Source organism: Euleptes europaea, chromosome 2 (genome assembly GCF_029931775.1).
Source record: "Euleptes europaea isolate rEulEur1 chromosome 2, rEulEur1.hap1, whole genome shotgun sequence".
In the NCBI taxonomy this organism is placed as follows: domain Eukaryota; kingdom Metazoa; phylum Chordata; class Lepidosauria; order Squamata; family Sphaerodactylidae; genus Euleptes; species Euleptes europaea.
Window position 1 is genome coordinate 69,573,083 of NC_079313.1, and position 23,808 is coordinate 69,596,890.

The following is a 23,808-nucleotide window of genomic DNA, read 5'->3' on the forward strand; positions in this document are numbered from 1 at the left end:
TTGGTTTTGTTTTTTTGTTTTTTGCATCAAATAAAATTGTGGAGTTTCTTGCTGCTGCTCATTACAAGGAACATCAATGGATAGCTGCTTGTGATACTGTCAGCTTTACTCCTGTACCTCTGCTGCCACTATGGAATAAACCTCTGAGTGAACAAGTTTGGGGCTCAGGGGCTCAGGCAGACCCTGTTTTGACGATGGACTAGTGGTGGCTGGGCAGCAGCTGGCGGGATGGCAGGCAGCACAGAGAACTGGCAGGAGGTCTAGGAAGCTACAAGAGTCAGGCTAGACCTAGAGAAGGAACTGGCCAGGTCAATAGTAAGTTTGCAACTGATTTTACTCCCAAGCTAAGAATTCATTGTTAACTGGAGGAAAAGGTTTAGCACAAGTGTACCATGGACTCAAATTAGTGTTCAGCATTATATTTAAACAAGTAAATCCTAATGATCATAGTATAACATTTGAGACTAGCTTGGTGAGTTACTGTGAAGAAAAAAAAAAGTTAACTGAACTTTTTGATACTGGTGCAAAGTGGGAAAACTTGGCCACTGGAAGCACTATTGAAGCTGCGCACCTCTAGGAAAGAGAAAATTGTCCTGCCTTATAATTGTTCCAGGCAAGTTTATATTCCAGTAGCTTTGTTATCTGCTTTAATGGGCTGGCACTGTTAGTGATAGGCACAACGCTCTTAACAGTCCCTTATGTATGATTACAACAGCTTGCATCTGTTATGGTGGCATCAGCCAAACAAAGAACACTGCAGAAGTTTTGACTGTTCTCTAAGTCTTAGACAAACCAGGTGCCTGTCATCCTAAAAATCTGCTAATATGCAGAAATCTACTGTTGGATTTCAGAGTGCTTGAGCTGTAGACAGCAAGGAACATGCTGATCGGAATGGGTTGCTTTATAAAGCCCTCTGAAAGTTGTATAAAGACAAGCCTTCCCTATGCAGTATGCTTTCCAACAAAACAAATCTTGTCCGGTTTGTTTTAGGGAAGGATTTGTGAGAGAGGATTGTTGCTTCTCGTTCCCAGCAGGGTAGGTCCCTACTCCCCACCAGTAAGACACAGGGTGAACTCATGGTCGTGGAAGGCTGAGGCAAGCAAGGGGTCATCTACCCTGCACTTCTATCCAGTTGGCTTAACCTACAGTCTATCTGTGACTGGTCTTGCTTTTAACTGAGGCTGTGGCCATCTAGGATGTCTAGCATTCAGCAAAAGGAGGGTGTTTGCTTGTCAGGATAGTGGGCTCTACTTATTTCTTAATTGTCAGCATATTTGGTGCCTGCTGCTCTAAATCAGGAAAACAAGGGGAAGAAGCATCCCATTCAATAGTTAGGGTTCCCAAGAAACCTTACAACAAAGCCACACTTCAGTTCTCTTCAGTATAGAGTGGGAAAAGATATTCCGTAATAGTCAACAGCCCTGACCTGGATGGCCCTGGCTAGTCCAATCTCATCCGATCTCAGAAGCTAAGCAGGGTACGCGCTGGTTAGTACTTGGATGGGAAACCACCAAGGAAATCCAGGGTTGCCTCTCTGAGGCAGGCAGTGGCAAACCACCTTTGTTAGCTGTCTTGCCTTGAAAACTCAACAAGGGTCACCATAAGCTGGCTGCGACTTGACAGCACTTCCCGCCACCAATAGCCAACAGATTGGTTTGTATACAAACCTGTCCTTGTGCAAACAGTACGCTTTTGCTGGTTTCCTGCTTTTATTCTGAGGCCATTTCTGAGAGTCCCCCAACTTTTAAGTGGTGCTTTGGAGGAGGGGGGGTTACACAGGGCTGCAGAAGAAGAAGGGGGAGCAGGAAAGTTGTGTTCTGCAAGAGCCAGTCATTGGATCCAGGCCACCCTTTATAAACAGTCATTAAACTAGTTGCTGTCATTCTAAACTGTTTTCAAAGAGGGGCTGGCGTTGCATTAATGGTTGGGATAGAAACATTGCTTTGTGCCATCTAAATCAGACTTTAGAACACAGCCATGTTTGACTTAGCACCCACAAGCCAGCCAAGGCCCAGTTGTCTTTTCAGGAACTGCCAGTAGCCAGTGGATCTAGATTTGCTGCCTTGGAAGAAGGAATAAAGCTTTCATAGTTGTCTCAATAAGCGCTCACACATTTAATCCTTCACTGTAAACTCCTTTTTCACTGTTTGACCATCTAACGTAGACTTCACATGTATAAAATATAAAGGACTGGCTCCCTTTCTGAAGTTTACTTCATTCTAAATCTACCTTTGCAAAACCTCTATGTAGACAAATGAGCCTTGGTGCTATATGTCAATTATATTGGATCATTGGGAAGGGGGACCCAAGATGGAGTTGGATAAAGAGGTTTGAATACATGGAAGTGAATACGGCTTTACTAATTTTGCATTGAGAAAAGGATGGTTTTTGGGTAGCCAGGGTAATGGGGGAGCAATGTTTTTTTTCTGCCTTGAACAGTTTACCTCTTTCCTGTCTGTTTTTTAAAAATATAAAATTTATGCAGTTTTCTGACTAGTATTATTTTGTTGAAGATAGATTTCTGTGAGGATTAAACAAATGTTCTTCCTATAGGAAGCTGTTATGAACCTTCGCGCTGTCAGCATCCCTCTTCCGTGCACCCAATCGCTTGCTCATAGGCTTGCATTCCTTCAAGCAAAACATTTCTTTCTCGCTTTTCTTGCCTGCCAGATTTCCCCTCCTGCTTCTTCCTGTACTCTTTCCCACCCTGAAACAAGCAATCTCATTATTTCATTTCAACCACTATTTTGGCTTCATGTACCAAGGAAGAAAACTCCTTTTTGTTTGCTCGTTTGTTCATATTCTTCTTCATAATAACCACCCCGCATACTCTCCAGGTGCAACTACTCCCTTATGGACCTGCCTTGGCCACCGCCAGAAGCCTTGCCAACTAGAGTGTCCCTAGTATATTTCTACCACGAGATGGGAACTTAGTGGCTTCTTAAAACTTAAAAACAAACAAATGCCTACTGGCAGAGAGAAAATTGAGAGATGCCACCACCCTGTTTTACTTTTTTAAAGTTGCTAATTTTTTGCCTGTATGTTCATTATCATCATCTTTTTTTTTAATCAAAGTTCATTTTCACAAACTAACCCTCTCGTTTTTGTTTGTTTTTTTTCTTTCTCTTTTCTTCTCCGGTTTCCCTTCTCGTTATGGTAGACTGATCCTTGGTTATCATTGCAGAACTATGGCGGCGGAATGAGACCTCCACCCAACTCTCTAGGGCCTGGCATGCCTGGGATTAACATGTAAGGCATCTACCACGCTGTTGGCTTTTCATTGATGCTCTCGCTGATTCTAGACGTGTAATCAATTATATTAACTTCTGTCCAGTCCCAGCACTGAAGGGTTATCTTCTCTCAAACTCTAGGGGTCCAGGAGCTGGTAGACCATGGCCCAATCCCAACAGCGCTAACTCAGTAAGTTTTGATTTTCTATATTTGTAGGAAAGAGTTACAGAAATATTTTGAATGGCTTGATTTCTTTCACTTGACCTTCATGTCTGCATTTCCTCTCATACTTAATTTCTCAAACTGTCTCCCCTTAAGCAAGTTGCTTCCTCTCTGCTCCCTACCTAGTTGATCTCACCCTAGGCAGAAGGCATGCTGGGATATGTCCCATTGCCCCTCTGTTCTCCTTTTCTGCTGCTTTGAAGGTTCTGTAAATTAAATATGAAGAATTATGTTCATAGCTGTACCAGATAGAAATAACTGTTATTTTCATTATTGTAATTTGGAATTTAGTTTGATGAATTCTGGGACAGAATGTTTTAACCTGTACCAGAGGGGGAGGGGGTGTTCATGAATATATGTCTTCCCAAAAAATAATGGCTGTATTCTAATCTATTTACAGATTCCATATTCTTCTTCATCACCTGGTACATATGTGGTAAGTTCATGTTTCTTTATTTTCATAATGTGCCTATATAGGGAATGATTTGATATGTCAGCATTATGACATACAAATATGCATCCTGGATTAGACTTGGGGTACACTTCCACATAAGTTGCTTCCATGTATTGACCTTTTTGTGTCATTGAAGGATGTGAGTGGTACTGCAACTGGGGTTCCATGCTGCACTTAAAAGAACACTCTACAAAAGTCCAGCAGTGTCCATCCCAATTCTACTGAATGTTAATTGGAAAAAAGTTCTGTTCAGTGTAGGTCCTGCTTCTTCCTACAACTACCCCTTTTAAATTTTCTTTCCTCTCTTGTTACAGGGTTATGAGCATTTGTGCTCCTCCAATTTAATTAATACTTCCTGTTAACTCGGTGGCCATGGCATTCCTAAATGGATCCATAATCAATTCCTTTTTCGATGCAGTTGATTTCCTGGGGGGGACAAGGAAGCTTTAATTAGTGTTTTCCCCCTTTGCAGGTCAAAGTGGATAGTATCCTAACTCTATTTTATTTTTCTTAGTCATAATTTGATAATTGTGTCTCTCTTGCTGCAAAGAGAGAAATCTGAAAACAAATCCCCTGCTAAACAAGCACTGATTATGAATCCATTCAGGAATGTGGTAGCTTATAGGAGGTAAGCAATTGGGCTGGGAAATGGAAGCTGCTTTAAAATGAGAAGAAAATGTAAAGGGCCAATCTGTGCAAGGGCCACTTATGAACGGGAGGTTTTGCCTTGGGTTTGCCGCTCTCTCGATGCCCATTTTCCCCATCCAAATTCTCAAAACTCTGCATGGGGGCTTATTTTTCAGTTCTGAGAATTTTGATGGGGGAAATGTGCATCTAGAGAATGGCAGAACCAAGGCAAAACCTCCCGTGCATAAATGGCCATAGACAACTGGTGTTGTAATTGTGTTTAAAGTAAAAAAAAAAAAAACCAGCAACCCACAAATCCAGTCTTTTAAGAAACCGAAATACAGCACAGAACATGCGGGAGTGCAGTGGGCTGACAGTGACATCATCTGGATTATCCATAAAAACGGAGTGACCAACTGAAGTCCTTTCTTGACTCTACAGTTAGTGCAGAGGTCCAAAGATGAAGCAGCGTTATCCCATGTTCTGGGTATGCAGTTGTGGGTGATGCCAAACTTCTAAAATATCTGACTTGACCAAAGAAGTACTTTTTTTTTTTTTTGCTCCATCCGATAGGGTGAACAAAGTTTGTTTAAAGCGTAAGCGAAGATTTGTATTGACACAAGATTGCACTGGAAGGATAGAAAGAAATGCTTTAGCTGCTCCAGCTGTGTGAATGACAGTTCATTGTTCACTTAACTATTCTTTTGGAGTGGCAATTTTAACTCACATGAGGGATTGGCTGCAAAGAATTAGGGGTGGTGTACATTTGTAATTGGTCAGGAGTGAGATCATAACCTCATTAGCAAATCTAAGCAGCATCCTAAAGGCTCTGAATTTTCCATTTCTGTCTGCATCTTCTGCAGATGGAGAGGTTATAGAAAGAATGCCCTATGTTACTATGCTGGCAAATAAATTTGGCCTGTGCATCTTACACAGATGCATGCCCCCCCCCCCACAAACACACATAGGCACTACTCAGTAAAACCTTTATTTTCCCCGAGGCTTAAACAAAGAAATTGCACTCTGGCTACACAGGAGTGCATCAGAGGTTTTAGCAGGAGATTAATGCTTGGCTGAACACCAAGGTGAGACATTGTTGCTGACAGCAGCAGGATCTGACTGACCTATTGCAGGCTGTGTTATCACAGTGGTTCCTGATGTGTGTTTAATCTTGTCAACAGGGGCCCCCTGGTGGCGGAGGTCCTCCTGGAACACCCATCATGCCTAGCCCTGCAGGTAAGGGAGGTGGGTGGGGAAGCAACACTAATTTTCCCCCATGTAAAAAAAATAATAAGTTGCCAAATTGGGGTAGTTGGCTTCTTTTCTTGTGGGGTTTGAAACAAGGCAGCAAGGTACAATTTTCACGCAGCCGTCACGATTTGCTTTTAAAGCCTACTGTGCATGATCGATAATCAGATAACATTTTTGGAAAGGAAGCAATTTTGTCTTCAGGCTCTTCCCTCACTCCCTGTCATGGGCTGATGGCTTGAGTTCTAACAAGGCTTAAAATGTGGAGAACTTCCTAACAGGAGCACATGAGGAAGACTCATCCATGCTATCAGCATTTTCTGTATTGGCAGAAGGCAATTTGAATCCTGTTTAATGATTGAGCTGGCTCTTCGGTCAATGAATAATCCTTATGCAACAACATATTGGGACAGGGGGTACTCTACGTAGGTCGACAAGGAAAATTCCTTTTTTTTCTTTTTGCAGGGATATGTAGAAACCAACCTGCATCTCTCTGTACCTGAAAGAAATTATGATAAGATTTTAAAAGCATCTCTTAACCCATCTGCCCTCTCCCCTAAATCCAACCTACTTAAGGCTGTTCCACTCTTGCCCCTATTACAGAAACCTCTCTTGTCTGGGACAGCTTAATAATAAAATGAATGTGCAGAGTGTTTTCTGAATACCAATTAGTTTAAAAAGCTCACTGAAGTGAGCACTTTTCCTGTCTATGCACCTCTGCCGAGCGGCTGAGTAAAATCCCCCTCCTATTTCCTTCATAGTAAAGGAGGAAAAAGAGCGAGAGAGAGAGGCTGTGTCTGGGCTGGCGAATATTCCTGACAAGCCAGCAAGGGTGATTTACTACACATTGTATGTGTCACTGGTAGGAAGAAAGCAGAGGTGGAGGGGGTAGGCTCTGGGGAAGTAGCCATACTGCCTGTCACTGTGGTATACCACAGCTGCAGGGGTGGAGCTACCATGGAATATTACCACGGCCTTCCTTCTCCTGCATTTTTATGAGAACTCTGACCTACATTTCAGACTAGGTCATAATAAAACAATCCATATGTTAATGTAGGCACAGCACTTGCCTTTTTTTTTAATTCTGTCACCCTGGCCTGCTTGTAATTTGTGTGTGTGTGTGTGTGTGTATTCTGCAGCTTGATTAAATGCTGCCTGTCTGTTACTGATGTAGTGATTAGAAGAAGAAAAAACTAGGTCTCTGCTCTTAAAATAAATGGCTAAATATCTGTGTAATTTCTTCTTTTAAAAAAAATATGGCACTGTAGTAAGATAATTGCACTGGCTAATTTTGAGGTGTTAAGTGACACATGGCAGCAAATTATCTTTCTACACCTCTTCTGCCAAGCAATCCCCAATACCCTTGGTTACTAGCAGAATTCTTTTCACAGTTGAATTTCTGTGATTAAAAACTTTGTGAATCTTCATTAAATACAAATTAGCCAGAAAATGGTGGTACTTAGAGGGAGTTTTAGGTGATAAAACACAAAAGAATGAGTTCAAGTGGCATGAGTTTGTTTTAATTAAGAAATGAATTAATCACCCTGACTTAGTGGGTTTCACTGTTCTACAGATTCGACAAATTCAAGTGACAACATCTACACAATGATTAATCCCGTACCGCCTGGAGGCAGTCGGTCGAATGTAAGTCTGCTTTCTAATAATTTACATATCAGATACCATAACAAATCATAATTAACTTCATCAGTTGAGGGTAAAGCAGTTTAATTGATTTCAGCCATTTGTTACAAAACAGAAATAAAACAAACCATCAAAAAGTGATTAACTCTTCAGCGACTTTGTTAATTTTTTACGCTTATTAAAACTGCATTCACGAGTCCCTGGTCAAGACTGTCATGCGCACTGCTGGTTAGTGATTGTATTTAGTGGGAACACACACAGACCCTGGTGCTTCTCATGCCTTTAATTGAAACTGGCTCTAAGGTGCCTTCCTCGGTTATTTTGGAAATGGGAGAAGCCAAAGCGTTTGCTGTGTATTCTTGTGCATATGTTTGTCAGAGGTACCTGCACAATTCCAGCTGCTTTGCCATGAAAGTCCTCGTTGTACATGGCTGAATGTCTCTGACATGCTCTAGTATTAGGGTTGCCAACCTCCAGGTGATGCCTGGAGATCTCCCGCTATTACAACTGATCTCCAGCTGATAGAGATCAGGTCACCTGGAGAAAATGGCCGCTTTGGCAAATGGACTCTATGGCATTGAAGTCCCTCCCCTCCCCAAACTCCGCCCTCCTCAGGCTCCCCCCAAAAAAACCCTCCAGTGGCAAAGAGGGACCTGGCAACCCTATCTGATATGGAGCCTGAGCAATGATAATTTGGTCAGACCTGCATTGTCAGACTGGAACCCATTGTAAACTCCACAAGCTGAATGATTACCACAAAGTGCTCTGTCCATTTCTCAGAGGGCATCATCCAAAGACACTGGATCACATAGTGGGTGGATTAGTAGCAAAGCCCTGAAGCCTCAAAGGTTGCCAGTGCAGGGGAAGTTAGGAGTAGCAGGGAGATGACTGCAGGGAATAATAACTTGGGCCCAGAAACGGATCTGAAGGCACTTGTGGGATCTAAATAAATCTGGACCTGGCCAGTACTTGGATAAAAGACCCTACCTAGGATCCCAGTGGACACTGCTGTGAGGTTTGTGGAGGAAGGGCAGGGATGTAATAACTCAGTGAAGTAAGGTCTATAAAGATACCTTGACTGGTTATTGAAACATTCTGACAAATTGGATTTTGTAGGCTTGTTGTTGTAATGCTATTGGAACTTCAACTCTTCTGTTAGCATTGAGCAAGCTGGATATGCCCTAAATGTATTTGTGGGAGCCATTGATGGCAGTAGGGATCAGCAGGTTGCACCCAAGGGGTTGAAGTTGCAGCCATTAATACAACTGAGAAATATGTTTGGATAAGAAGTAATCCTGGCTGGATACAGGCCTGCCATATGCCCTCTAACAGTGTCGAAAGCAAAGGTACTACCATTCACACTGGTCAAGAGATGCTCCGTTTGGGTGACCCTTTTTACTCTTCCTTGTTCTTCTCCTCCTCAGAAGACCAGAGTTTCTGGCCATTCTCATCAGGGTTAAAGCTGCAATACCCCTTTCACTTTTCAAGCTACTTTTGATTAAGGGACACCAGCTCGGACAGCAGTCGTAGATCCTCACTACTGACTTGGGTTTCTTCCTGATGGTGGAAGGATCTTGAAACATAAGTTCTGAGCTTATTGTAGGAAGGGCAGGATAGAAATGTAATGAATGAATAATTCCTCCCACCAAAAATAGAACTCCGCTATCTGCATGCAGTAGAATGTGGTTTTCAGAGCGATCCTGCCGTCAGACTTCTGAAGCTGCAGCTGCCAGGGTACCAGCAAATATAATGAATGTTGTTATTGTATAACCTGAGCAATGCATCATAACTGATGGTGTTATTTTCCCTTCTCTTCTTAGTTCCCAATGGGGCCTGGATCAGATGGTCCAATGGGAGGCATGGGCGGGATGGAGCCCCATCACATGAATGGCTCATTAGGTAAGGCTTACAGAAAACATGTAAGATAAAATCCAGGGAAGGTGATAATATGTAATAGAACACCAACAAGATCCTAAATCCTTCAGAGCACAAAAAAGAATTCTAGTTGCACAGTATCTGATTTTATTGCATATAGTGTGCAGTAATATAGGTGTTCCAATTTACGTTTTCGAATGCCTGATTCTGCAGAAGCCGTTGCTTTACACTGGTGTAGAATGAAGAATTTCTGAGTGTAGAAACCATCCACACAGCGCAGTGGTTGGGGGGTTGAAGATAAGTTACACGCAAGGAGCTTTCTTTGGGTGAAAAATTAATAGCCTCTTGGAAAGGGGGTGATGCTGCCAAGGTGGAGGAGAGATGATGTGATTGCAGATCTTAGTAGTTACATTTGCAGAGGTCAGAGATAATTATTGGGCATTTGCACTAGCGGCAGCACCAGACGTGTTGCAAATTTTTGTAGAGATGCTCTTGGATCTCCTTATCTGCAAGGTCTTACCTATTAGCATGTAGTTTTGTTTTTCGTGGTCTGGACCCTGTTTGCTTCCAGAGGGTTTGTTCTGGGTCCATAATCTACAGATTCCCAGCCTTGAGATGACCTTTCCATTTCAGGCCATCAGAGCACAGAAAGAGTAAGCAGGGAAGTGGGGACTGCTAGTTGCGGGCTTGCCAGACTCCTGTTGATGGATAAAGGGCGGGCGGGGGGGGGGGGAGAAGCAGTGTGGACCTCATCATGGTGTGTGTGTTTTAATTAAAGCAGCAGAAAGACCCATTAACCTCCTTTGCTTGCCTTATACATCTTGCTGAAGTAGAGGTGCTGTACTCCATCTTGATCAGTGTCACGGAGCATGCGGGAGGGAGCCGAGGCCGTAGCAACTCGATTAGGCTATTACTCTAGCGCCGTGCAGGAAGGTGAGCCGGGCTCTGCTCCCGGGAGTTCGGCGTGCAAAGGAATGGCAGCTGAGGCTTCCCCCAGCATGTCCCTTTCTGGAGGCAAATGTTAAGAGGTTTGCATTAGCCCAGCTGTGACCTGCAGCTCACTAATGTACTGCCAGCTGCTTCCTGGAAGGCCCGGGAATCGCTTCCTGCAGCAGCATCTTCTTTTGGGATAATGGCGCAGGGACAACCATTTCTGTACAAAATGGAGCAGCTACTTGAGAGGCACCAGTTCAGAGCATGAATGTTTAACTCTTCCAACTGACAACCGATTTCTCTCTCTTTTTTTTCACAAGGGTCGGGAGACATAGATGGACTTCCAAAAGTAAGTGTGCGTTTTGCTAGCCAAAGGAAACCTCCAGTGATTTGTTCTTGTTGTTGCTTTGATGGGCAGAATATCAGTGATAATCCAAGACTGGGCAGGACCGGGGAGGAGCATGCAGACTACTGCCGTCTATATAAGTTGTCAGGGTTTTATTGGGAAACCTTTTGTACATAACATGCAGACATTTTCTCCTATCCTCAAGTCTCATATTCAGCTGTCCATTTTCTTGCAGGGTTATAGTTTTTTTGTTGCAGGTGCACCATATAGCATGCTAGAAGGACCCCCTTCTCACATCATTTGTGTGTGTGTCTGTGTGTTTTCCAACCGTAGAATTCTCCAAACAACATAAGTGGCATTAGCAATCCTCCAGGCACTCCACGAGATGATGGCGAACTGGGAGGCAACTTCCTCCATTCCTTCCAAAATGACAACGTAAGTCACTCTTATGCCGCCTCTTCGTATTAAAGGGTTTAATCTCAGAGGCCATGTTTAATCTATTCCTGGCAAAGCATTGTTGAAATGTCGAGGTGAATGGTGGTGATGTGGAAGAGAGGCGGGGCGTTTGTTTATACATTTATTGAAATATTTGCATCCTGCCTTTTGATAACTACTATTCAGGACAAGTTGATTTAAAAAGTCAGCTGCAAAGCAAAATTCAAATTAAAACCACTTCAAAATAAAGCTGCAGCAACAAAGCTAATAAAACGGTAAAAGCCAATCAGCAATAAACTTAACTCAGAGCAGCAGTGCCCAAGTGCAGAGTTTGTCAGGGCACCCTAAGCCACTTTTCAAACATGCCAAATAATGTACTTTCAACCCTCTTCCAATGCACTTTGCAGATGGATTTTACTGTGTGAATTGGCAAAATCCACTTGCAAAATATCATTAAAGTGCATTGAAAGCACCCTAACTGTTCTCCAATAGAGAACTACTTTGGCCCACCACCTAAAAACCAGAACAGGAGCAGGGTTCACCTGCCTATGGACATGTTCCACATTTTTGGTGCCATCACAAAAAAAGGGCCCTGTCCAATTAGCCACTCCACTGTACAACAGAACACTCCGATCAGGGCCTCCAAGGAGAATCGAAAGATGCAGTAAAGGCTCATATTGGAATTAGGTGGTCCTTCAAGTAATGCTCGGTCCAAACCATTTAGAGCAATGGTTCCCAAAGTGGGCAGTACCACCCCCTGGGGAGTGGTGGGATTACCTAGGGGGGCACTAAGAGGCAAGAGAACAGCTGGGGGACGCTAGAGGTGGACCCCTTCAACTGTGTTGTTCACTAATTTACAATAGATCAAACTATGGCACCATGCTGGCAAATTTAGTGGAAACTATCAGATTTTTTTCCAGACTTTGAAGAGCTGGTACCACTGGATCAAGTTCATCAGTTTTGTTGAACAAATTTCAACTAAAATTTTTAATTTGATTTTGAATAGATGTGTAACTAATAGTTACTGATTTGAAATTTTATTGTTATTATCTTCTTTAGTGAGTCATGCAAACCCCTATTTTGAATAATGCTTTTTATAGGGTAGGGTAGGGGGTGCTGGGGTTGAGTTTGTGGAACCAAGGGGGCGGTGGCCCGAAAAGTTTGGGAACCAGTGATTTAGAGCTTAAAGATTAAACTCTGCACTGTAAATTGCTGTACCTAAGAACCAATGAACTAGTTGTAATAAATAACATTGCTGTTTTATGCTCTAACTAGGATGTTATTATAAGGAGTTCCTAGAACTGGAAAGCATAGAGCAAGTAAATGTGGTTTAGCGTTGTTGTTTTTTAAAGATAAGATGGTAGCAAGGGCCTCCCAATTAAGGATTGTACATGATGGAAATAGAGAAAAGAAATCCATGAAATATGGTTCCTACGTTGAACTATACCAGAAGGCATGCAGCAAAGAAGCATGTTTGGTTTCAAAGCACACACAACGAACTAAGGAGTTGGAGTGTAGGTAATATTGTTGTGCCTGATAATCCACATGTGATTTTTTTCCATGCTGTTCCCACACACGTACATCCCTAATAGGAAAACCATAACCAATTGTACCATTGGTATAAATGGTATGTTCCAGAGCAGAAGATAGGTCTGTCCCCTAAGGAGTGTATACATCTAATTTTAGATGCAGGCAGGACAGAGTGGGAAGGAAGACAACATAGCAACTTTTTTCAAAAAATTCTATACCAGAAGACCTTATTTCCTTTGGGGGTGTACTATGGAGAGTCTTAACTTTGAATCTTTTCCAGTAGGAATGTACATGTTCAAGTGATACTTGGTTGCACATATCTCTGCTTGAAGATCAGCATGGTGTATTTCTTAACAAAGACTTGTATTTACATATATGAGGCTAGAGGATTCTGTGCACCAGTTTTTTTCATCATTACTTACGCGTGTGAATTTTAAATTTTTTAAAACGTCCATTCTATCACATACTGGTTGGGCACCCCTCTCCAAAGGTGGTTATGGAATGGGAATGGATTATGTGCCTGTAAATTAGCTCCTAACGTATTCTCTATCTCTTTGATTTATTGGAGCCAATTATGTTGCTTTATAGTTTTCATAAGCCCTCATGTCTTTCATATGCCACGTCCACTGCTTCTGCAGCATTTCGCATTTGGCTCTTGTTTTTGCCTGGTTGTGTGATATTCATTCTCTTTCTCTCTCTCTCTCTTTGTCTTCCCTTCCCCAGTATTCTCCCAGCATGACGATGAGTGTGTGATTTTCCTCCTCCCTCACCCCGCATCCTCTTCTCCAAGATAAAGAAAAAGTCAGCTGCCGTTTGGAGGATTCTCAAGAAATTATGCAAGAAGAGAAGCTAGGTGTGTTTGGCAGGGAGACATGCAGAGCTGGGGACCCACCCCTGATTTTTAGTTTCATGCAATAAAAAGGCTGAACTTTTTATTCCATAAAACAATGAAGGACAAATCTTAAAATATTTCAAGACATGACAAGATCCTTCTTCTGCAGAAGGATTTATTCTATGTACATGACACTTTTTTTGTTGTTGATTTTTTTTGGAAACAAACGAAACCCTCTAGCACCCAATTCAACCCCCTTTGCTTGATTATTCTTTTAAACCTGTTGTATGTTTGTGCTGTGCTACGCAAGGAAGCTAGTCTAGGTATGAAATCTCATGTTGTCTCTGTAGCCATTGGAAAAAAATTAATAAAACTGGACAGTTTTTTTAAATAAATTGGTGGGTTTTGTTCAGAGGGCCTTTCCCCACTGCCCACTCTCTCCCCCCTCCCCCCTTCTTTTTTGTTTTGTTTTTCTGTTTGGTGTTTTGCAGCACAACACCTTCTTCTCCAGCAAGAAGAGATCTGTGTGGGAAGGATTTCCTCCACCTCATTCTAATGCAGCTGATCCCCTCGTAGGATCACATCCTCCAAAAATTTAATTGTGATCTTGATATCTGTGACTGTGGCATGCACTGTATTAGCCCCCCCTCCTCCCCCCCCAAGTTACACAGAAATGTTATGAATTGCCCCTTTATGAAACTTTAAAAGTGTCAAAATCCCTGGGGATGGGGTGTGGAGGGTTAGGGTACTGGGGATTTTAAAAAATGTTATGTTGGGGAGGGATTGGTCTGCCAGAAAGAAAAGGAAACGGGGTTTAAAACTTGACCTGGGACTCGAAAACTGTGAGCGCAAACTTCTTAACATGTTTTGTTTTGTTTGTTTGTTTTTCTTTTTGATTTGTTTTTTAATGAAATGATGTGATCTTATTAGGGTTTCACTGTATATGCTCTGGAACTGGATGGAGATATTTTTAAGTAATTATTGTTGTTAAAATGTATACTTGCTATTCTGTAGGCTCTCTCTTTCTCTCTCCCCCTCTCCCTTTCTCTCTGTAATTAAAAACAAACAAACAAAAAGAAACCTTACCTTCTCAAGGTGGAGGTGACTACAGAAAAGCATACCATGTATAGTGAAACTCGCAAGTCTTGGGATCTCTGTACATTACACTCCCTTGTAGCTGGTCTTTGTTTTATATAAAATGAAAAAAAAAACTTCACTTCTGATCTATGTATTTCATATTATGTAAAATATTATCTTCCCCTGGATTTACCTATCTTTGTGCGGATTCTTGAGAACATTGTATCTTGTTTCAGTGTTTTTTCTTACCTTGTAGTCTGGTTCTAAAATTAAGCGAGGGGAAAGGAAAAGTAATTATTATACATTGTAGTTTGTGTACGATATTTGTTGATAATGTTTTATTAAAGGGATGTCTTTTCCGCACCCCTTAATGAAATGATTTTTTTGGGGGGGGGAACCATTGGCTTGTTTTTATTATTCTGACTGCAAACAGCAAAAGAAAAAACAAAACTTCACAAACCATGTGATTGATAAAAACTTTTTTTAGTACTACGATATGAATTTTTTTAAATGTTTGCCTTTTTCTTGGGCATCTTAATTGTGTTTTCTTTGTAGAAAGATGATAGGGGTGGGTAAATGGTCTGTCTCACAGTCAGGATAATATTTAAAGAAAAATTTAAACCATCAAATCAAGATTTGTCACATTGCTAAATGCACCCTTTCTAATTTTTTTAATTGAAAACTGACGGGTTTCATTGTATTAAAGTGATAGCTAAATTATTGTCTTCACTGGTTCAAGGTGGTTTTTAAAAGATGAAGCAAGACCCCTTCCCCCCTTCTCTCCCCATGCTGTAATAAATATAAACATTTGATTTCAGTCCCTTGCTGTTGGTTACTGGTGATTTGCCGTAACACCTGTTTTCTGCCTTACCTGGGTGTGGTGATTCCAGAAGCATCGGTGTGGGTAGCATCTGATCAATGGCGGTATTCGCCTTCTGAAAGTTCAGCTACTGCCTAGTGCAAAGATCCACCTGTTTGTAGGTGTGCTGGATTTTAGGGCCTGGTTTCACATTCCTTTTTTAAAAGACAGCAGTTAATGCTGAGGCAACTAATCCCCATCAAGTCTGAAGATGTGTAAAAAAACAACAACTTGAGCATTATGCAATGTTTAACAATGGGGGGTCTATGTAGGGAAAGATTGCCACAGCACCCCTAAGATTGTCTCTCAGAGTGAGTTATAATTCATACATTACTACATCATGCATCTTCAGACAGAACACCCACTAAAAAAAGCCATAAAATGATCAGCGCCCTTCCTTTTAGCTCTCTTTTTTCCAAAGCTGAAAGTAATAGAAATCAATCTCACAGTGCTGTAAAGTTTAACACAACTTGCCTGAGAAGGATCTGCACATTGGCTGTCTTCACAGCAACATTGCTCTAATGTGTTTTATTATCAAGGTGGCATCTTAATACTTGTGAAAGCTCCTGCCATGGGTACCGTAATTCCCTGACCTCAAGTATTTCAAATTGTGTCAACTGGGGTCCAAGATTCAAAGAACCACACAACTAATTCTACATCCACAAGGGTACTTTGAGACTTCTGTTCTTGAATGGCATGCCCCTCTTCTCATAAGGTAACCCACTCATAAAACTTCAAAAGTAGTTTGTGAGATGGCTTGGGATGGCCTATAGGTTTGATTGTTTTTTTAAGGTGAGGGGGAGTCGAATATCCCTGTGAGTTGCCTAGAGTAGCTCCCTGGAGCCTGGCTCACACCAACTTGGGTTCCTTGTGGCCTATGGACAGCTGGGGTGTGTGTCTGTGTGTGAGAAAGAACAAATTAGATTCCAAACTGCAAAAGTTTCTTGCTTTTCTGCTCAGTTGGAGGTGATTGTGGCATAGGTCAGTGCTTCCCAGCCTGTGGGTTGGGACCCAAAAGTGGGTCACAGGCCAGCCCTCTCTAATGGCAGCTTCTGCCCTTTGCATCCTTGTCATTCTTTCCTCCTCACCAACTTCTCACGTACTCATCTTCCCCCTCCCTCTTTGTGTCAGTATTCGGGGTAGGGGGAGCCTTCTGAAAACTAGTAACTTCACCATATCTGGAAGAAGGGAAGGAAGGATTGGAGAGTAAGTGGGAGCTGTTCCGCATGCCTTGGGAAAACCAGAGGGCAGAAAGAGCCGTGTGTGTTCATGGGCTCTGTCTTGGTGCTTTGGCAGCTCGACCTCTTGCGCATACCCATGCAGTGCCTCACTGACCTCTGCCTACTGTGGGAGATGTACTACACCAAACCCCTTGCTGCCAACCTCTTCACTGCCATCTTTACATATCTCCTCAGCCCAGCACCCCCAACTGCACCTCTTCAAACTCTGGCTTTGCCCCAGCTGGCGGAGGGGGAGATGAACTCCCACTTGCTTGGGGTTCATTTGGGAGGGACGCAGAGATACCCTTTGTGTGAGTTTTGTTGGGTTCTCTAAAACATCTGGTTAGGCACTATAGGAAATGGAATGCTGGAGTAGATGGGTACCGAGGTTAAATTTTGCCTAGGGCACCAAAACAAATCTGGAGTCAGTCCTGGATGGATCACCATATAAAGTAAATTTGGACTTCTGTGTCACCATACCAAAAATTTGGGAACCACTGCCATAGATGACCATCTGTGTGTGGCATACTTGATGTTTGAGAAGATCCCTTCCAGCCCTTTTGTATAGGCTGGAGACCTCTGCCGATAGCTTCTCCTCGGGGACATTATCCAGCTTATCCAGTGTTGAAGAGCTGCCACAGCAATGGCTTCTCCACAGCAGCTTTAGCCAATTCCCCTGTAGTATGGCCTTGTTTCCTCATGATGCAGCAGAAATCTTTACCATGATGAAGTTGGTTGTGTGATGGAGTAGTCTTCCCCTCCCCCCAGCAGCAAGTCTTCTTGGTACCACAAGGTAAGAAGATTTCATGAGTATGAAGGTACACACACATCACAAGCTGTGCAGTTGTGAACGGAGAGTTTGTGTTGATCCACGCACCTGCTCCAAATGGTGGAGGGGGGGGGGTGAGTCGAGGAAGGGTTGTTATGAGGAAAAAAATGCAACCGTGTAATTTTACTTTAATTGTAGTAGTTGGTATCTCCATTTCTAATATAGGTCTGAGTCATTGGGAAAGCTGCCAAATGCATATAATAGAAAACCAATCAGTGTCCCTAAGAATGTATTTGAGGCTGCCAATACCAGTTAATGCTCAAAGCATGGCCATGCTACTTGTTCTAGGCAAACTGGTACTCTCATAGGGGTATATGATCCTTGGTTCTCCAGTATAAGGATTCTCAGAATAAGGAGTTTTAGTGACATTTTGTCTATTTTATTAATTTTTAAGTAAAATCACATATATGCATCAGCCCTTTTGAAGGACTACTTCTTGCAGTGGTAGTGGTGGTGGCAGATTGGTGGCAAGGAAAAAGGATGGGTGAATGAAGCTTTCCGGGCATGGGTGAAGCCGCATTACTTTCATAGGGCGGGGGTAGAAACAGGGTGGTGGTTGTGACGATAAAATGGAGGTATGGAGATCAATGCTGTAAGCTGCTTTGGGCCCTAGTTGGGAAGAAAAGGTACCAATATAGTGAAATAAGAAAAGCCTGGTGAAATGGACAAGTTAAGGTTTTGGAAATGTTGAAGCGTGTGTGAATGTGGAACTAAAAGCATGCTTCACTGAACACATCTGTTCATAAGTGACACAGAACTAACCCAGGAAAGTTGAAACGAGATTGTAAACCCACCTTCCCCACATGCCCATCAACGGACTTAAGAACCCAATTCTTTAATGCGAGAGGACACATTCACACCGCTGGTGTTGTGTGGAGAGGCAAAATGGGTTTTATTTTCAAATTGTGTTTCTAGGCTAGCTACAGAGATGCCAGCCAGTGAAAGTGACACACAGTTGGCCATCCCAGGGTAAGAAAAAGAGAAAGGCACTGTGGCCTCTTCTTTAGCTGTTTTGAGTCCAGCTTGCTCTCTCTTCACAATTTGTATGTCCACAAAAGAGAGCCTTGTAGCACCTTAAAGGGTCTATTATGGGAGATGCTTTTGCAGAGTAGAGGCCACTTCATTGGGTGCATAAAGTATTGTCTTAGTGGATACCTAATTGTGTAGAGAAAAACGTAGTCAACAGGTTGGAAGACAATGAAATGCAAGAGAGATGATGTATGATGTTTCTATTCAAAACAGGTTTTTATGCTGTATTACATTGTCTCTTCATGTCACCAACAGACCAACCTGGCTACTACTCTGGAATTTGCATGACTAGATGAACATACCATCACTTTGAGTGCTCAGCTTTGCTTGAGGAGGGCAAGCCATATTTTTTTGTTATTTTAAAAGACACATGTACATTGTATGTTTTCAAAGGGGACAGGATAAATACATTTACAAGGTGAGAATTACTCTGGTGTTTGTGACAGTACAATCTAAGGTCTACCTTCTGTAGGAAGATCGTTCCCATTCCAATATCTGAGAGTTCAAATAATGTATGTTGAGCTTGTAATGGGAGAGAGGGGAGTGATCCAGAATAGGCTATGCACTGGATATTTCTTGATCTGCTGTAAAAGGCTCCAATTATTTCTTTATTAATAATGCAATTTTACTCTCTCTCCAACTGACCCACAATGGTCCACACTTCAATTATTCTCCCCACCCCCTGCAAAAGATGAGTTATGGTAGTAACTGCTATTGTGCAGTTAGTACTGGATATAATAGCCAATCTTGATATCCTATGCTTTGAAGTGCCACATTTTCCCAACAATAGTTCATTTGGGCATCTATCAAATTCAGCAACAAACCAGTCAGCAGCAGCATAAATGACATGAAATGCTGCTACTCACAGGGATTTTTTATTCTTAAAGCTATTGACAACCCCTAAACACCACCTCAGTTCTTGGTCACCATGTAGAGGCTGCATGCAGTTGCAGGTGTTTTCTCTGAACCCCCAAGGAAGCGCTCAGATTCCTTTCCCATAATCCTTTAATCCTAGACCACCAGTTTAGTAGTCCTATGGGAGCCACTCATTGGAGCCATTGGTTCTGCAGTGCACTCTCCTCGCACAGAACAAGCAAACCAGCACACAACTCCTGTATGCCAGCCAGCATACAGCTGTTGGAATTCCACTGGCCAGCTGTTCAGCAAAGTCCCTGTGGCTGATCCTGCTTGCACGCATCCTTCACTCCTAGCTTCTGCATCCTTCTTCTGTATTATTTTTGAGTAAAGTGGTTTTGTTCTACCAGCACTGAATATTAATGAGCAAAGAGGGAATGGCTTTCATCTCATTCTACTTTTCCTAGAAAGTATGATACATTTGTGAATTCCTTAAATGCCAAATAAGAAATCAATAGTCAAAATCAAAAATGCTTTTAGAATTAAGATGTTAATACTTAACCATGGGAGGCTGCTATTTTTTTAAAGCTGCTCTTATGTTCATTTTAGAATACAAAAGAGAACCAGTCTCAACTGTCTTGCAATAGTGGCTGTAGCTTCCTTCACTGCTATTAAAAATTGATTCTCAGATGGGGACAAGGTTTAAACATTGTACAAAATCAGCCCTGAACAGCAAATTTGGTCAATCCAAGTAATTTACTTACCTTTCATAGAGGTCTGTTGGCATATGCTAATTTATTCCAGGCTATCCTGGAAAATTAGTATCCTTTTATCTACTTTGGCCCTAAACTGCACAAAAATGCTAGGTGTTAAATTACATGATCTAAGCCAGTCTTGCATCAAATGGTAACAAAAAACCAATGTCATAATGTGTAAATATCTAGAGTAATTGTTTCTCATTTTCCTTTTTCTCAAACTGAATGCAAAAATGTGTGCAACTGGAGGCTAAGATTGAGTTGTCTGTAGGCACATGCAAACCCCTGGCAGCGCTATTAGCACAGCCTGTAGAGTTTGATTTCCTACCAGGCTCACATCAAGGGAACATGCTGTTTAAAAAACAATTCTCCCCTTGAACAGCATACAGGCTTCATCATGCCATGTGTTTTACCTGTTGAAACAGTTCAGACAAAGAGATCAATGAGTGGGAGCAGCTTCAAAAGCCTATCACAAACACTGTGGCAGGTCCCTGGGGCCCAGCCTTAGAATTGTCACCATAGTATAGAAACTGTAGGAGAGTATTTGTCTGTGCTCAAAACAGGGAAACGAGAGGCTGGAAAGGCATGTTGAGAATACAGATTGTTCCTGGTGGTTTTGTTGATGCATTCTCTTGTCATTCCTGGAAGACACAAACAGCTCAGCCAGGTCCCCCTGTATAGCCACAGGACTTGTGTTGCTATCGTCTGTTGGCTTTCTGGCTGTGGCTGTTGAGATGGCAAAAGCATTATCAACATGCAAGCTCAGTCTCTCAAGCCATTTCTGTGCGTCAAAATCCGCTCAGTTCCTTTGGGCCACACGCCTCTTTGGTACACTAAAGCGATGTGGTGGCCTCACGTAGTGCCTCCTTGTTAGACTAGTAGCCCTAGTCAGAACTAGTACTTATTTACTAAAACATTTATATCCCATGTTTCCTCATGGTTCAAGGTGGCTTACAATGATAGTTAAAAACATTTTCAGTTTAAAAGATGCCTGCTGTCTAAAGCCCCTCGAGGGCCTTGGCAATCAGGGAGGCCTAGCAGTGCCTCCTGAAGATCTTCAAGGAGACAGCCCTCCTCACTTCGCCTCTTCAGGAACCCCATTCCACAGAGCCGGGGCCGCGATGGAAAAGGCCCCAGGCTCTGGTCGATGCCCGACAGGCCACCCAACCACCATAGGTGGTGCACAGGGCCTTATGGAAGGAGATACCTAAAGGTGAGGGTGTGCATTTTATACAGAACTCAGCAAAACCTATATCCATCCTCAAGCAATTATGATGATGATGTCCATCATGTATTTCAAATGGAAAAATGTGTCCCTTTGAGTTTTATGAGAATTGTTTTTGGTAGCTCGTTTTTCCTTTTGCTTGATCAATGGCAATATGCTACCAGAAGATCCAGCAGTAGTTAGTTCCTGTTGTTACTAATACCCCAAAAAAGAAACTTGGTGCCCTGCTGCCAAATGTAGCTGCCTTGAGGCCAAGACTTAACATTACCTGAAATTCCAGGAGTAAGAGATGGGTCATATGCAACGGAAGAGCATTTATAAATAGTATTCCTTGATAACTATCCACTCCCCTGCTAGACTTAGTAGTTCAGATGGTGGGGTAAGAAAAGGAAGAGTTTACCTTCTTACAGCTGTAATCCTATCACACCCACCATGGAGTAAGCCCCAATGAACACAGAACTTGACCTAGTGCTATATGGCTGAAATATAGGACTCCAGTTAGGCTAACTCTGCTTTTTTAGTAACAAAGGCAAATCTCAAGTCCCTCTCATCAGCAAAAATAGCTCATGTAACACATACATATTTGAGGTACAAGGATGAAGTATCATTTACACGCTCATTTTTTAAAAAAAACTTTATTTGCAAAAATTAAATAGCCTCTCGCCCAACATCAAAGGAAACACGACAGAGGCAGGTTTATTTAAAGACTTTTGAGAAGCCTCACACAACACCGTGCAAGTAGAATGCCAGGAACTTCTTGAATGTAGCTGGCTGATAGCCATGTATTCCAGCAGGAATCTGTAGAGAGAACATCTGGATCTTCAATGTCTGGCATACAGTTTAATACAGAGCAACATATGCACAAATATGATCGTAACAGTAGATTTTAAAACACCCCATTGTCCCACAGACATTAATGGGGCTTGTGAATGTAAATAAAATTTCCCATCAGTGCAAACAAAGCTGCCTATTTAAAGTAATAGGCGCTCCATTTACTTATTGAGGATAGTACACTACCAGCACATTCGTCTCATATCTGGATGTAGTACAAGATTATTTTAAAGAATCACGTAATCAGAGGTTCTTGCACTACACCTGCATTACAGAGCCTGGTGTTCTTCCTTAAGGAATACGAGTATGTGTTATGAGCACTCTGGTGGCGTATCATGTTCTGTATTATAGCCAAAGTTTTATGAACGAATCTCTGAGCCCTGAATAGGAAGTACTGGAATCTAACTCAGTGACTCTGAAAGATCCTCTCTTCCTCATAAGTGAATAAAATGAAGCTACCCGCTAAAAATTCAGGCTCGCCCTTAAGGATCCCAGAACTAACAGCTTTTGACCTAACTATAAAGCCATTGCTCCAGTTCTACTTGCAGTAACTTGGGCAAGAAATCACTTTATGTTGATCAACGTACCGTGACCACTTTCTTCTTGATTTCTGGTTGATACCTGGCATCTTCATACAGAAGTTGGTCTGCATCTATCCAGGCCAAGTTTTTAACACCATGGCTAGGATCTAAATCAGTGGTGTTTAACTGGAACACCAGGAAGTGGAACGCTTGGCCATCTGTGCCAACACTTTGGACAACAATGGGTTTCTCCAAGACTCTGGGTTCATCCTAAAAGCAAGCGAGGGAAGAAGCAAGTATTAAAAAGGAGACAAGCTTAATTCACAGTTACTTCCCCCGAGCCTGATATCAAGATGCAGACCACCACATTTTAAGCATGATAAAACAGCGAGCTCAACTAGATTAGATGATTTTCCCCATTTGGAGACTAGAATACAGATGGAAAACAAATGTCTCCATATCCCTGTAGCTCAATTATATGGTTGCCCCAAATGAGCTTTGTCATACTTGCCAGATCATTTTTTCACTTCTCGGGATGTGTACACATCAAGTCAAGACAGAAAAATATCACTATCCATATTTTAAAAAATGGGGCAGGGGTGGTCCAGCATTAGTACATGTATATAACCAAGCTGGAAAACTTCCTAGGCAAGGCAGTTCACAGAACTGACAGTTGCTGGCCCTGCCACTTGCTTGCATTCAGCCCAAGACAAGGTGCTGGTCATTGCTTTGTGAGTGCAACTCTGATCTGATCTTAATAGAAGCACACCCAATGGAGAGCTTTGCCAGAAGCTGGCACCCTCCAAGAGAGGCTCAGGGGAAGGGAGAGGACACGACTGTACCAGTGGAACTCAGGGACTCCGATCTCTTAAGCCCCTCCCCAGGGCGGCTGTGGTCCCGTGTGCCCAGATTGAGTGCCATTTGTTTTTAGGTTAGAATTGTTGGTTGGTTAATTAATACTGGATTGAATTTTGAATGTTATTGTATTCTATGATATTTTAACTGTTGTTAGCCACCCTGAGCCTGGCTTCGGGATAGAGGGTGGGCTATAAGTCAATAAATAAATAAAAACAACTCATGCACCATGACAGTACTTTTTCTAGGTCTTGTTTTTCATCCTTCTCTTTCTTCTTGTGCTAAATCCAGAGGTACAGGAAGTTTCTATGTGGACATGCCCATAGAAAATACAGAGAAATAAACAGCAGAGATTTTGAGGAAGAAGCGACAAAAGCC

At 42.3% G+C, this 23,808-nt stretch overlaps 2 protein-coding genes across 3 annotated transcripts in view; one reads left to right on the plus strand and one right to left on the minus strand.

The window, feature by feature from the left end:
* The window catches only part of SSBP3 (single stranded DNA binding protein 3), a 200,159-nt gene extending 184,983 nt beyond the window's left edge, over positions 1 to 15,176 (plus strand). The window contains exons 10-18 of one of the 2 annotated variants that reach the window (XM_056845567.1): positions 3,161 to 3,249; positions 3,372 to 3,420; positions 3,854 to 3,889; positions 5,716 to 5,770; positions 7,356 to 7,426; positions 9,244 to 9,322; positions 10,552 to 10,580; positions 10,911 to 11,012; positions 13,266 to 15,176. In XM_056845567.1, coding sequence (XP_056701545.1) covers positions 3,161 to 3,249; positions 3,372 to 3,420; positions 3,854 to 3,889; positions 5,716 to 5,770; positions 7,356 to 7,426; positions 9,244 to 9,322; positions 10,552 to 10,580; positions 10,911 to 11,012; positions 13,266 to 13,295 — 540 coding nt within the window. In that variant the 3' untranslated portion in view covers positions 13,296 to 15,176. The remainder of the gene's footprint in view (positions 1 to 3,160; positions 3,250 to 3,371; positions 3,421 to 3,853; positions 3,890 to 5,715; positions 5,771 to 7,355; positions 7,427 to 9,243; positions 9,323 to 10,551; positions 10,581 to 10,910; positions 11,013 to 13,265) is intronic. The other variant, XM_056845568.1, reaches the window with a different exon arrangement.
* MRPL37 (mitochondrial ribosomal protein L37) overlaps positions 1 to 23,808 on the minus strand; it is a 195,331-nt gene that overhangs the window by 165,523 nt on the left and 6,000 nt on the right. Inside the window, 2 exon segments of the mRNA XM_056844770.1 lie at positions 21,886 to 22,021; positions 22,642 to 22,845. Coding sequence (XP_056700748.1) covers positions 21,944 to 22,021; positions 22,642 to 22,845 — 282 coding nt within the window. The 3' untranslated portion in view covers positions 21,886 to 21,943.